Below are 15,041 nucleotides of genomic sequence, written 5' to 3'. Positions count from 1 at the left end.
TCTTTCTTTCTTTCCTTCCTTCCTTCCCCTCCCTCCCTCCCTCTTTCTTTCTTTCTTTCTTTCTTTCTCTTTCTTTCCTTCTTTCTCCCTCTCCCTCTTTCTCTCCCTCTCTCTTTCTTTCTTTCTTTTTCTTTCTTTCCTTCCCCTTTCTTCCTTCCTTCCTTCCTTCCCTCTTTCTTTCTTTCCTTCCTTCCTTCCCCTCCCTCTTTCTTTCTCTTTCTTTCTTTCTTTCTTTCTTTCTTTCTTTCTTTCTTTCTTTCTCCCTCTCCCTCTCCCTCTCCCTCTCTCTCTCTCTCTCTCTCTCTCTTTCTTTCTTTCTATAGGCTTGCAACAAGAAAATAACCTGAAGATTCGAGTCGAGCCAGGGTTGTTTGAATGGACCAAATGGGTGCCAGGGAATTCTCTGCCAGCCTGGATCCCACCCCTGGATTTAGCTGCAGCCAGTTTGAGTGTTGATACAACATACAGGTAAGAGCAACTGTTCCAGGGGTTGGCCATGTCATGTTTAATGAAAAGAAGGACTTATGAAGAAACTAAACAAGGAAAGAACCAACCTACAGTTAGAACAATTACTCAGAGGAAGGACTTGCCTCCAGAAGTTGTAGATGCTCCAACACTGGAGGTTTTCAAGAAGAGATTGGACAACCATTTGTCTGGAATGATATGGAGTCTTCTGCTCGAGCAGGCGGTTGGACTATATGACCTCCAAGGTCCCTTCCAATGCCATTATTCTCTTATTTGTTTGTATTTATTTATTTCGATTGATTCATCTCACAAACCCAATTCTGGGAGATTAAAGGAGTGCCAAGTAATAAGAAAAAAACAAACAAAAATAGGAAGCAGAAAGACAAGAACAGAGAATGGTAGCTGAGTGTTTTCTTCTTACAATACTTGGATTTTTTGCTTTCTTCTTCTTCTTTTTTTAACGTCCACAGACCTCATTTAGCCGTGAACAAATTAGGAATTTCTGAATCGTATGAAACCTACATCAGCAGAAGTTTCCAGGTCACCAAGGAAATTCTAAGTGAATGCAAAGCTAAAGGCAAGTATAATTGCACCCTGAGGAAGAGGAGAACAGTAAGATTAGATTAAGAGATACAGGCAGTCCTTGACTTACAATGGTTCGTTTAGTGACGATTTAAAATGGCACTGAAAAAAGCAACTTACAACCGTTTTTCACACTTCCAACCGTTGTAGCATCCCCACAGTAACACGATCAAAATTCAGATGCTTGACAATGGATTTCTATCTATGACGGTCGCAGTGTCCCAGGGTCATGTGATTCCCTTTTACGACCTTTCGACCAGCAAAGTCAATGGGGAAGCCGGATTCACTTAACAACCATAATTACCAACTTAACAAGTGCAGTGATTCGCTTAACAAAGGTGGCAAGAAAAGGCGTAAAATGGAGCAAAGCAAATGTCTTCGCTTAGCAGCAGAAATTTTGGGCTCACTTGTGGTCGTAAGTCGGGGACTACCTGTGTATGTAACACTGCCACTCAAGATTACGGTAGGATAGGATTGTGAAGACAAGGCAGAAGAGAAAACCATTGTCCTGCTTTAGGACGGGAAACTCGTGAACATTGTAAATAGGCTTTCTCTCTTTAAAAAAAAAAGTTGCAAACAGCAAACCTCTCTATTCTGTTATGTACAAAGTTAGGGAAAAAAAATAAGAAGTCCCATCCCATGTAAAGAGATGCTCTTGGGAAAAGATGGCACGAGAATTTATTGTTGCTTAATCTCCTCCCATTGACTGTATGGACCTTGATTTAAACTCATTTAATTTTGGCCAAAATAATTAATCCAACTAATGAGTAGGTAGCTCTTTTCTTCCCCATTTCAAATGTCTCAAACCTTACCTCTACATTGAGTTGGGTTGGTTGGGTTGGGTTGAGTTAGGATGCCTTGCATTGGGATTGCTTTGTGTTGGGTTGAGTTGCATTGTGTTGTGTTGAGTTGAGTTGGGTTGAGTTGAGTTGGGTTGGGTTGGGTTGGGTTGAGTTGCATTGGGTTGGGTTGGGTTGGGTTGGCTTGCAATGCATTGGAAATGCATCTTATGGAAATGGTTATGTTGAATAAAGGAAGAAGAGGAAGGAAATGCTACCAGAGATTGTGGGAAAGCAAGATAGGAAGAAATTGATTATAAGTAGACAAAAAACTGGTGTCTGTGTGTAGTGAATTGCATTGTGTTGAGTTGTGTTGAGTTGAGTTGGGTTGGGTTGGATTGAGTTGCATTGTGTTGGCTTGGCTTGGCTTGCAATGCATTGGGTTGAAAAGGTACCTTATGGAAATGGTTACGTTGAATAAAGGAAGGAGATTCCACCCGAGATTGTGGGAAAGCAGGATAGGAAGAAATTGATTATAAGTAGAGAAAAAAAAACCCGGTATCTGTGTATAGCGGTTCTCTACTTTCTCAACTTCTCACTACCTTCAGCTCAAAAGGACAGCCTCTTGGAGCTGCTTTGGACTGGAAAACCCACCAGCCTCATCAAACCCACATCAAAGTTTTGCATCTGGGCCTCAGAGAGCTCATCCCTGGGAAACTTAAATCCATGTGATTCTGTGTTTATCTGTTGTTGTTTTGTTTTGTTTTTTAACTGCAGGGAATAACATTTTGATCGTTGCACACGCATCCTCCCTGGAGGCCTGTACCTGCCAGCTACAAGGACTGTCACCGCAGAATTCGAAGGATTTTGTCCAGATGGTCCGGAAGGTGATTGACATGCTGACAAGATAAAGCTCTTTAGATGTGATTTTGTTTCTGCCCAGATGAAAATCTTCTTACGCGACTCCAAAACATGCTTTATTCAGTCAGGCGTGATCCCTAAGCTTATTGTCTGAGCACAAGAACCCCATGAGCAGGGGAGATAGCTTGAAAGGGATTGTCCCCTACCTCATTTAGACAAACAGTTGATGATGCCCATGAAATTGTGCACGTCGATGCACATTTGCAGAGCAATTAATTCTGACTGTGCATGATAGACTTAGTGTTTCGAAAAGGTTATTTCAGCCTCCACTTCTCTTTTGCATTTTCGACACGTGTGTTGCTTCCGCGCCCCTGAAACAAAATTGTAATTGCGTAGAGGAAGTGCATGGCTGTTGTGACCCAGGCCCAAGTAGTTAGTATTAAATACAAACAGTTCGAAAACAAATAGACTTTATTAGAACAGCTGAGAATTAACTCACTCTCAGTGTAGTCCAAACTAAATTAAAGCAAATTCTTCAAAACACCATTCCACAGTTTATCACCGACCTTGGGATAATTAAGCAAACTGCCAAAGGCTTTTCTTGGCAAAAGTTCAGAAGCAGAAGACGCCAGCAAGAAATGAATACAGTGAAACAAGAAGCAATTCTCTCAACGTTGTTTTCCGACAAAGAGCCCAAGTGCTATTGCTGGTCTTTTAAGCCTTATGGGAGGGGATAATCATCTCTTGGCCCCACTCCCGAGTCGTCCTCTCTGCTTTATCTGCTCTTGCCTTCTGGCAGCTCTTCTCATGCGTGCACTAGGAACAGGCTCCTCCTGTTCCTCTGCCTTTCTACTGTCAGCCTCTGGAGGCTCCAGAGTCCACACATCACTCCCCGATGGCCCTGGCCCCATCTCTGCCTCTGACGCAGAGCCCTCATCCGGGCCTTCCCCAGCCTCCAGGACTGGCCCATGTTCTTCCTCAGCCTCATTGCTGTCTGACTCCGCTGCCAGCTCCGCAGGCTGCTGGCGGACCACAACAATTTTTTTTTAAATTTGATTTATATGCCGCCCTTCTCCAGAGACTCAGGGCGGCTTACAATGCATTAAGCAATAGCCTTCATACTTTTGTATATTTATACAAAGTCAGCTTATTGCCCCCACAAACTGGGTCCTCAATTTACCCACCTTAGAAAGGATGGAAGGCTGAGTCGACCTTGAGCCTGGTAAGAATTGAACTCGCAGTAATTTCAGGCAGCTGGATGCTAAATGCTGCCTGAGGAGGCATTAGCCTCCTATGCACTCAGGCTCCTGAGCTGAAAGGTGTTTTCCCCCCTCTCTAAACACCGCCTAATGTTATTTGACCAATCATACTGAAATCCAGTTACTGGCCTGCAACTTCTTGGCTAGAATGGAATAAGAATAGAATAGAGCTGGAAGGGACCTTGGAGGTCTTCTAGTCCAGCCCCCTGCTCAAGCAGAAGAACCTAGACTATGTCAGACAAATGACTGTCTCGTCCCTTCTTAAAACATATGAAGAACAGTTGCATATAAACATATGGAGAACAGTTGCAGGAACTGGGTATGTCTAGTTTAATCAAAAGAAGGACTAGAGGAGACATGATAGCAGTCTTCCAATATCTCAGGGGCTGCCCCAAAGAAGAGGGAGTCAAGCTATTCTCCAAAGCACCTGAGGGCAGGACAAGAAGCAATGGGTGGAAACTAATCAAGGAGGGAAGCAACTTAGAATTAAGGAGAAATTTCCTGACAGTCAGAACAATTAATCAGTGGAACAACTTTCCTGCAGAAGTTGTGGATGCTCCAACACTGGAAGTTTTTAAGAAGATGTTGGACAACCATTTGTCTGAAGTGGTGTAGGGTTTCCTGCCTAAGCAGGGGGTTGGACTAGAAGACCTCCAAAGTCCCTTCCAACTTTTATCATTCTGTTAAAACTCTCGCTGATGTTTCTTTTCCTTCCATTCAGATTCCCTACCTGGGCTTCTGCTGTTGTGAAGAGCTTGGAGATACTGGACTTTGGCAACTGACCGATCCACCTATCCTGCCACTCACTCACGGACCAACCGGCGGATTTAACTGGAGAGAAACTCTGCTCCAAGAATAAGGCCAAAAAGCGGGGGGGAAAGTCAGAAGGACAGGAAAAAAAAGTTTCTTAAAAACTGGAGCACGTCTCTCACCTCCTAGAAAGTTTTTTTTAAAAAAACAAACAAAAAAACAAAAAATATTGATGGTGGAGAAAATTACTCCTAGCCCTGGAAATGGCTTTAAAAATAACAGTTAAGCATATCTGCCACCGAACGGCACTTCTAGGGGGTGGGAAAAATTAGCAAATATAGCATCTGCTTGGATTGTGGGAAAATATAACGGTATTCCAATTTATTTTCATTCTTTGTCTCTTCAGTCTCCTGTCCAGCAGATAAGTCTCTCTGATGTAAGCCATTGAGTTTTAATGTATATCTCTATGTATGTATTTATGTATATATATAGATAGATAGATAGATAAATATATAATTTCCAGAATTTTTTAAAATTTGGAATTAAGGTCTAAGGAAGGAAAACTTGTTTTCACTGCCTTCTGTATAATTGTTAGCAACAAAGTCGTAAACTGTGGATTTCATTTCATGTTAGGTGCACCATACAATTTTGTAAAATTATTTTTTCTGTGGAAGAAAAAGTTCAGGTCAAAACAGAGAAGGCTGCCTAACGTAACAGTATATTTAATTTTTCTAGTATTGTCAGGACAGGGTTTACGAACTGATATTCGAAATGAACAAAAGGAATCGGAATGCAAAAAAAAAAAAAAAAAGGAGAGAGATTTTTATACAGGGAACTCTTGTTTGCACACTAAAGATGTCCAGGTAATCTTTTGACTTACAACCACAAACTGAGCCCAAAAGTTCTGTTACTAAGCGAGACAATCGTTAAGGGAGTTCTGCCCCATTTCATGACCTTTCTTGCCACAATCAAGTGAATCACTGCCCTTGTTCGGTTAGTAACCCGGTTGTTAAATGAATCTGGCTTCCCCGTTGACTTTGCTTGTCAGAAGGTCGCAAAAGGGCATCACGTAACCCCGGGACACTGCGACCGTCATAAATACGAACCAGTTGCCAAGCGTCTGGATTTTGATCACATGAGCATGGGGATGCTGCAAAGGTCGAAAGTATGGAAAATGGTCATTTGTCGTTAGTTGCAAAGTCGTGTCTGACTCATCATGACCTCATGGACAATGTTCCTCCAAGCCTTCTTGTCCTCTACCATCCCCCGGAGACCATTTAAGCTCAAAATGGTCATGTGGTGTTGTGACCCAGGCCCAAGTAGGTATTATCAGACGCAATCAGTTCGAAAATAAACAGACTTTATTAGAACAGCTGAGAATTAACTCATTCTCAGTGTAGTCCAGACTAATTCAAAACAAATTCTTCATAACACAAATTCTTCAGCCTTATCACCAACCTTGGTCTAATTAGGCAACCTGCCAAAGGCTTCTCTTGGCAAAAGTTCAGAAACAGAAGAGGCCGACAAGAAATAAATGCAGCAAGACAAGAAACAAATCTATCAACGTTGTTTTCCAACAAAGAGCCCAAGAGCTGTTGCTGGTCTTTTAAGCCTTATGGGAGGGGCCAATCATCTCTTGGCCTTACTCCTGAGTCGTCCTTTTTGCTTTAGCTGCTCTTCCTTCTGGCAGCTCTTCTCATACATGCACTAGGAACAGGCTCCTCCTGTTCCTCTGCCTCTCTACTGTCAGCCTCTGGAGGCTCCGGAGTCCGCACATCACTCCCAGATGGCCCTGGCCCCATCTCTGCCTCCAACGCAGAGCCCTCATCCAGGCCTTCCCCAGCCTCCAGGACTGGCCCATGTTCTTCCTCAGCCTCATCGCTGTCTGACTCCACTGCCAGCTCCGCAGGCTGCTAGCGGACCACAACATATGTCAGTTTTTTTTCAGCGCCGTTGCAACTGGGAATGGTGACTGAACAAATGGTTGTAAGTCAGGGACTACCTACGTTATCTCGCCATACTGGAAAAACCTCAAGGGAAACAATTGTCTAGTTAAAGAGACTGGAGAAACTCTGTACTTTATTGGCAATGATGTATTTCAACCACGATCACCACCTCTTGATGTTAAGAGTCAACCGTGTTGAACCTACAACTCAAAGATGGACAGATTGGGCGGGCACGTTGAACGTGGGGTTTTGTGGCCTTTAAAGCCATCGTCTTCAACCCTCATGAGCCAGCTCTTCCATGCATTTTTTTTTTCTTTCTTTTTCATAAATATTGCTCAGAAAAGTCACCGTTAAGTACTCTTTTCATCGACTGGGCTTTTACCTGCAGGACAACAATTCTTCTCTATAAACATTTAATTATCCTCCTCCTCCTCCCCACCCCTATTTTTCCCCTCTACCTGACGCTTCAGAATATCAACTTTTCAAAACTTCACAAGTTCCTTACAACGATTGGTTTCTGCAAAGGTTCAGATGGACTCATTTCATTCTTTTTGTACATTTGTCCTAACTGGTTTTTTGGGGGGCAATTAGCATTCAGAATTCCTTGCGCGAAGAAGCCACTGAAAGTGTTCTCACTTTGTGGCTGTTTGTACTCAGAGCCGGTCCTATCCTGAAACAGAGGAAAGCAAGGGTCTTAGATGGAAGGTCTTCCGTCTGTGACTCTGAGACATTATGAGAAAAAGTCTGGTTGTCACTGGAACAGCTCTTAGATTAAACCCATGCAACACGCAAGATCCAATTCTGGATATATCTAGTCACGGGATTAAGCTGGATGGTAATCTTGAGCGTTCAAAATATTATGATGCCTGTTGTCTTTCCTCCTGTGAAGTTGGGGACTGAGAATTAAAGAGGGGAGGCCTAGTTGCTAACAGAACTAGACAAATTATTTAATAACAACTTGATATAAGAGAGCTTGTATCATTAAAAATGCACCCAGAAAATGCGAGTTCAGAATTCATAGAAATCGTGGGAGGGGGGGGTTGTCTTTAAGATTTGGGTAGGTCTGTTTTTCGGTGCCATTTTAATGTTGTTTAAATGCGACGTTGAATTGATCAACAATTGGTTAATCAAATGGTTTGAAAAACGTGATACTTTTCATCCATTTTAGGCAGCTTCAAGGTACAGCTTTTACCTGCAACTACACTCAAGGCCAGTATAAAACCTCCAAGAAAGTATTATTATTATTATTATTTGGGGTGTCCGGTTAGGACAATAAGTATCTTAAGATAGTTTCACCAGACATGAAGTTGGCCCCAGCAGATACCGCCTCTTACAAATAAGTTACAACGCTAAACTTGGTTAACTAGGGTTCATACATTACCAGTAGTCCTCCACTGGGGAGCAGATCCTCTGTTGCTAAGCAATGCCGTTGTTAAGTGAGCCGCGGACGGTTTTATGATTCTTGTTCCTGCTGTGGTTAAGTGAATCGCATGGTCATTAAACGGATCCAACTCCCCATTGTCAGAAGACCCCTGGGGAGGTCACAAATGGCCATCACATGACCTCGGGGATGCTGCAGTTGTCACAAATATATGCCGGTTGCCGAACGCCCAAATTTTGATCATGTGACCCTTACGGGTTGTAAGTCATTTTGTCAGCACTCCCCACAGTTGCTAAACGAATGGTTGTAAGTTCAAGGACGACCTATATTCCTTAGTGCTATGAGTGGCTTAAATGCAGGGGTGAAATCTACTTACCTTCCCTACCGGTTCGGAAGTGCGTGTGTCATCATCATGTTCAATTTTGGACCCTCTGCGCATGTGCAAAGCCTTCTGCGCATGTGCAGAAGGTCAAAAGCAGATTACTTCCTGGTTTTAACCCGCCCGGATGTTGTTACTTACTGGTTTTAACCAGGAAGTAACGACATCCGGGCAGGTGGACGGAGCCTCATGCTGCCGCTACTACCGGTTCGCCAAACCACACACCACCGCCGCTACAGGTTCGCTCGAACTGGAGTGAACCGGTAGCATTTCACCCCTGCTTAAATGGTAGAACAATCAGCTTCAGTTCCACCCGAAATATTGTGCTACCCTAAAGTAACCATCGAAACGGTGCTCCCTTTTAATCCACGTACCAAAGTCAACCCAACTGCCAAGGTGAATCTTTCTTCAACCGCGGTAGCGATTGGGTCCCATCGACCACCGCCTTCATGACTGCACCTCAAAAGGCTCAAAGACTAGTTGAGAGTAGCACCGAGTTGGTTCTCCGGGCACATAGCTTACGCCTCCAAACCTTGTTTGACGCCTTCCTGAATTCTGCCAAAGGGTAGGGCTGGCCAGCTCCGAACAGAGCTGCCACCTGGCCGGGTTCGAATACATAATAATGCCATTTGCATCTTACACATATATATCTATATATAGGATAAGCTTTTGCTTTTAAAAAGGAACTTTCCACCAAGGGTAGCAGAGGGAGCTACGCCGATCCCTGAAAGCTCCTTGTGTGCAATATGTAAATTTACTTAAATTATGTATATTCTACCCATGTAAAAGTAAGCAAGGCATTCTGAAAAGTGTTATTTTTAACCAGGGATGTACAGTCAAGAAGATGCAGCTGAGAGCAGGAGAACAATTGCAGGCCTTGTATTATACCGTTGGTTGCTGCTAGTATTTTTGGGAATGTATACATATGTGTATAGACACACACATCCCTGTAAATACATACATACGTCTATGTATGTATGTATGTATGTATGTATGTATGTATGTATGTATGTAATTTAAAATATTTTTGGCTATGTACAGATATTCTAAAAACGAACCGAGAATCTAGCTTCTTCTTCAGGCTGGTTTTTCTGGAAGAGTCTTTGTGATCTTTGAACTGTGTTTGACAATCAACGCCGACCTATTGTTGACTGATAATGTATTTAATTGGAGCGGGAATTTTCTTTCTTCTTTTTTTTTTTTTTGCACTGACAGCTTGCAGGTTGTTCATATTTAATGATGTACTGTACAAGAAAGAAAGAAAGAAAGAAAGAAAAAGAAAGAAAGAAGAAAGAAAGAAAGAAAGAAAGAAAGAAAGAAAGAAAGAAAGAAAGAAAGAAAGTAAGTTTGAGTAGCATCCATCCCCAAAGTAGATTTAATCTTTAATGTATCAAAACTCATTCACTAAGTACACATCCCAGGCTCTTAAGAAAGAAAGAAAAGAGAGAGGAAGGAAGGAAGGAAGGAAGGAAGGAAGGAAGGAAGGGGGAGGGAGGGAGGGAAAGAAAGAAAGAAAAGAAAGAAAGAAAGAAAGAGAGAGAGAGAGAGAGAGAGAGAGAGGAAGGGAGGGAGGGAGGGAAAGAAAGAAAGAGAGAAGAAGGACGGAAGGAAGGAAGAGAGAGGAAGGGAGGGAAAGAAAGAAAAAAAAGGAGGGAGGGAAAGAAAGAAGAAAAAGAAAGAAAGAAAGAAAGAAAGAAAGTAAGTAAGTTTGAGTAGCATCCATCCCCAAAGTAGATTTAATCTTTAATGTATCAAAACTCGTTCACTAAGTACACGTCCCAGGTTTTTAACTCCATTGTTACTATTGGACTCTTATGTACCGGATGATTGGATAACCGTCCATTTTTTTCCCCACCACGTAGCTCTTTTAGTGAATTCGTGCACTGATTTGGGGAAGAGAAACTTCTCTCTAAAAAAGGAAACTGCTGAATTCAGGGAAATCGGAAGCAAAGAAGCTTAAACAAACAAAAAAAATGACATGCAAAAATATATATTTTGGGAATCTTTGGGAAAGGTTTACCTAATCACCTTCCCACAACCAAATGTTAGTTTTTCGTTGTGTTTTCTTCTTATTGTTGTTGTTTTGTTTTGTTTTTTTAAAAGAGTTTGCAAGGAGTTTGGAGTGAACTACGATTTTCTGTTTAAAGGAATTGGTGCTAAATAAGCAACGTCCTTTCTTTACTGTTGCTTTTAAGTTTTTGGGAGTGTTATCTGGTATGAAAGGGAAATCCTAGGCCTCCTTTTGCAGATTTTTCATTTGGATGTGAATTTTGTGTTTGTGTGTGTGTGCTAAAGGAGAGAATTGCTGCTTACAGTATGTTTCCTTTCTGTTACTGCTCAATTTCCACATGTTGTCATTTGAAAAGAAATTGATCTCAATAAAAGAAATCGGTCTCAGTTTCTCACAACTGCACTATTCAAAGTGTACATTTATTTATTTTTCCTTCCTCTCACTGTCTCCCCATAATATTATTTGGGCTCACAGTCTGGGAGCAAATAGAATAGAATGGAATGGAATAGAATGGAATGGAATGGAATGGAGTGGAGTGGAGTGGAGTGGAGTGGAGTGGAGTGGAGTGGAGTAGAGTAGAGTAGAGTAGAGTAGAGTAGAGTAGAGTAGAGTAGAGTAGAGTAGAGTAGAGTAGAATAGGGACCTTGGAGGTCTTCTAGCCCAACCCCCTGCTCAGGCAGGAAACCCTACACCACTTCAGACAAATGGTTGTCCAATCTCTTCTCAAAAACTTCCAGTGTTGGAGCATTCACAACTTCTGGAGGCAAGTTGTTCCACTGATTAATTGTTCTCACTGTCAGGAAATTCCTCCTTAGTTCTAAGTTGCTTCTCTCCTTGATTAGTTTCCACCCGTTGCTTCTTGTCCTGCCCTCAGGTGCTTTGGAGAATAGCTTGGCTCCCTCTTCTTTGGGGCAGCCCCTCAGATATTGGAAGACTGCTATCATGTCTCCCCTAGTCCTTCTTTTCATTAAACTAGATATACCAGTTCCTGCACCCGTTCTTCATATGTTTTAGCCTCTAGTCCCCTAATCCTCTTTGTTGCTCTTCTAAGTTAGTTAGCATACGGTGGTTTCCAATTTGGCAGGAAGGACAACTAAAACAGGATGTGGTAGACCCTTTCTAAACCCTTTCTCAAAGGGTACATAACAAATAGATTGGGATATTATTCTCTCTTTCCCATCGTAACTAAGGAACAGACATCGCAAGTTGCATAAAATTTACGAGGGAGTGAGTCCCTCAGAGCAAAAAGGGATTTAAAAGGAGTTGGAAGGCACCTTGTAGGTCATCTAGTCCAACCCCCCCCACCCAAGCAGGAGACCCTACACCATTTCTGACCGATGGCAGTCCAGTCTCTTCTTGAAAGCCTCCAGTGATGAAGCTCCCACAACTTCTGAAGGCAACTTCCATTGGTTGATTGTTCTCCAATCTCTGAAATAAGGAGAAATCAGTAAATTTCTCCTTATTTCCAGGTTGAATCTCTCCTTTATCAGTTTCCATCCATTATTTCTTGACTGGCCTTCAGGTGCTTTGGAAAATAGCTTGACCCCCTTCCTCCTCTCTGTGGCAGCCCCTCAAATATTAGAAGACTGCTATTATGTCTCCCCTGGTCCTTCTCTTCACTAGACTAGCTATGCCCAGTTCCTGCAACCATTCCTCGTATGATTTAGCCTCCAGTCCACTGGTGGGTTTAAAAAAAATTTATTACCGGTTCTGTGAGTGTGGCTTGGTGGGCATGGCATGGTTTGGTGGGCATGGCTTGGTGGGCGTGGCAGGGGAAGGTTACTGCAAAATCTCCATTTTCTCCTGATCAGCTGGGACTCAGGAGGCAGAGAATAGATGGAATAGATAGTCAGTCAGAATTTTTACTACCGGTGCTCCGAACTACTCAAAATTTCCGCTACCGGTTCTCCAGAACTGGTCAGAACCTGCTGAAACCCACCTCTTCTCCAGTCCCCTAATCATCTTGTTTGTCCTGAATCATCCCAATAAATTTGGTTTTCCGTTCTTTTGGGGTTTGACAAGAATGCACTTCATTGCAAGATGCGGGACTTTTTTTACACTTCTCATTTGCAAGGACAGTCCTGTTTTCACTTCCTCTAAAGTCCATCAACAGCACTGGATAACCAATTGAACACAACCCTTGTAGTAGCACATGGGATAAACATTGAATAAGAGGAGGAATTTAGGTAGCACTACTCGCAAGGGGTTGTGCTGGAAGCAGAATCAATCGGGTAAGTGCAACACCACATTTCTACAAATCAAAGTGTTAGGGCAAGGTTGACATGGCCGCTTGGAAGGATGTCCATGATTTTTGGGGGTGCCCAGGACGGGGCCTGAAACAGATAAGTGTTGGGGTTATTTGCCTGCTGTGAATCAGAGGTGGGTCTCAGCAGGTTCTGACCAGTTCTGGAGAACCGGTAGTGGAAATTTTGAGTAGTTCGGAGAACCGGTAGTAAAAATTCTGTAAAAATCTATTCTCTGCCTCTCGAATCCCAGCTGATCGGGAGGAAATGGGGATTTTGCAATAACCTTCCCCTGGATTTATTTTTATTTATTTATTTTATTGAATTTGTATACCGCCCTACTCCCGAAGGACTCAGGATTGGGGAGGGAATGGAGATTTTACGGTATCCTTCCCCTGGAGTGGGATGGGAATGAAGATTTTGCAGTATCCTTCCCCTGGAGTGGGGTGGGAATGGAGAGTTTTCAGTATCCTTCCCCTGGAGTGGGGTGGGAGTGGAGATTTTGCAGTATCCTTCCCCTGGAGTGGGGTGGGAGTGGAGATTTTGCAGTATCCTTCCCCTGGAGTTGGGTGGGAATGGAGAGTTTTCAGTATCCTTTCCCTGGAGTGGGGTGGGAATGGAGAGTTTTCAGTATCCTTCCCCTGGAGTGGGGTGGGAATGGAGATTTTGCAGTATCCTTCCCCTGGAGTGGGGTGGGAATGGAGAGTTTGCAGTATCCTTCCCCTGGAGTGGGGTGGGACTGGAGAGTTTGCAGTATCCTTCCCCTGGAGTTGGGTGGGAATTGAGAGTTTGCAGTATCCTTCCCCTGCCACGCCCACCATGCCATGCCCACCAAGCCACACCCACAGAACCGGTAGTAAAAAAAAATTTGGATTTCACCATTGCTGTGAATCAACATGGCAATGTGTTAGCAAGTGGAAGTAACCAGGAATAGCTTGTAATGGTTATGATTAGCATCAGGGTTAAGGAAGATGATAAGAGAGAGTGTTCTGACCCAGCCTTAGCAGAAACAAGAAACAGATTCCTTGTTCCGAAAAACTCCTCTTTATTTATCTCTTGTGAATTAATGGCATTCACCCACCGAAAAGTCCAAGCAATAGTCCTTCAAAGAATTAACTGCAGTAACAAACCTTATCAGTTCCTTGGTGAGCTCCCAGCTGCAAAGCTGCAAATTAAGTTCTGGCAGGCAGTCTCCGTGGCACGAAACACAATGAGCAAAATCTTCAGAAATACGAACAGTTGTCTTCTACGACAACCACACCCCTTTCCTTCTATTTATTCCTCAGCCAGGGAGGGGCCATTCAGCATCCACGTGTGCTCTGCATCCCAAGTCGACTCTTTGTCTTCCATTGTTCTCCTCTCCTAACTGCTCTGCGCATTCGTGCATCTGGAACAGGCCCCAGCTGTTCCTCCTCCTCACTCATATCAGCCTCCAAAGGCAGCTGACTCTCCGGTGGCTGGGAAATGTCGGACAGCCCTGGCTCTCTCTCTGCTTCCAATGCAGAGCATCCATCGGAGCCTTCCCCGGACTCCAGAGCTGGCCCAAGTTCCTCCCCAACCTCCTCATTGCCCGAGTCTGCTGCCAACTCTGTTGGCAGCTGGCGGGCCACAACAGAGAGAAGGAGAGAGAGATGATAGACAGACAGGCAGGCAGGCTGATGTCACTGGAGCATTGTTGTTCACAAAGACAAAAACCCATGTTCCTGTTCTGTCCCCGTCCCACAAACGCACCCCCACAGACGGCCCGGAGTTAATAAGCCACACGACAAAATCTTTGAAGATAAAGCTGGCAGCAACCCAGTGGCTAGCTGCCAATTCAGACTTTACTCACACAAAACAAAGATTAGACTGCAAGCATTCCGATAAAGCAGGCAAAGTTTCCGCAATACAAGGATTAGTCCAAATGCAGTCCGACAAGGCAGGCAGAAGTCCTGTAACACAGAGATCATGGATTATTTCTAGTTTTTGCTCGTCACAAACTGAACCGGCCACCACACCCACATTTATACCCTGTGGGGTGTGGTCCAGTGACTCAGCTAATCTCTGGCACGCCTTCCCCTCTGCTGCGCACACTTCTCCCTGCGCCTCTGCCGAGGGTCCAGCCAGCACTTATCTCCTTTGTCGCTGTCCACCTGTGGCTGCGGGGATGTGCTTAGCTCTCTTGGCCTTCAGTGTCCTCCAGAGGCATTGCCAGAGAGGAGGGTCCTGGAGAGGGAGGCTGTGCCAACTGCTCTCCCTCACTCTCAGAGTCTGCATCTGTAGATAGCCCAGGCTCAGGCAACAGAGCCACAACAGTTCTTTAAGGAACCAGCAGTTGACCTGTCCTGCAGAAGTGTGACATGGCTTGTCCCATTTGTACGAGAGGCAATTCAGGATGCACCCACC

General features: G+C 43.8%; 1 protein-coding gene across 1 annotated transcript in view; it reads left to right on the top strand.

The window, feature by feature from the left end:
- UBASH3B (ubiquitin associated and SH3 domain containing B) overlaps positions 1 to 9,700 on the top strand; it is a 71,130-nt gene extending 61,430 nt beyond the window's left edge. Inside the window, exons 11-14 of the mRNA XM_060683205.2 lie at positions 324 to 468; positions 936 to 1,042; positions 2,604 to 2,713; positions 4,668 to 9,700. Coding sequence (XP_060539188.2) covers positions 324 to 468; positions 936 to 1,042; positions 2,604 to 2,713; positions 4,668 to 4,805 — 500 coding nt within the window. The 3' untranslated portion in view covers positions 4,806 to 9,700. The remainder of the gene's footprint in view (positions 1 to 323; positions 469 to 935; positions 1,043 to 2,603; positions 2,714 to 4,667) is intronic.
- Positions 9,701 to 15,041: the final 5,341 nt, after the last annotated feature.

Source organism: Pantherophis guttatus, chromosome 9 (assembly GCF_059756535.1).
Source record: "Pantherophis guttatus breed Tessera chromosome 9, ASM5975653v1, whole genome shotgun sequence".
NCBI classification, from domain to species: Eukaryota; Metazoa; Chordata; class Lepidosauria; order Squamata; family Colubridae; genus Pantherophis; species Pantherophis guttatus.
Note: the sequence above shows the minus strand (reverse complement) of the source record. Positions and strands in the feature narration are given on the sequence as shown.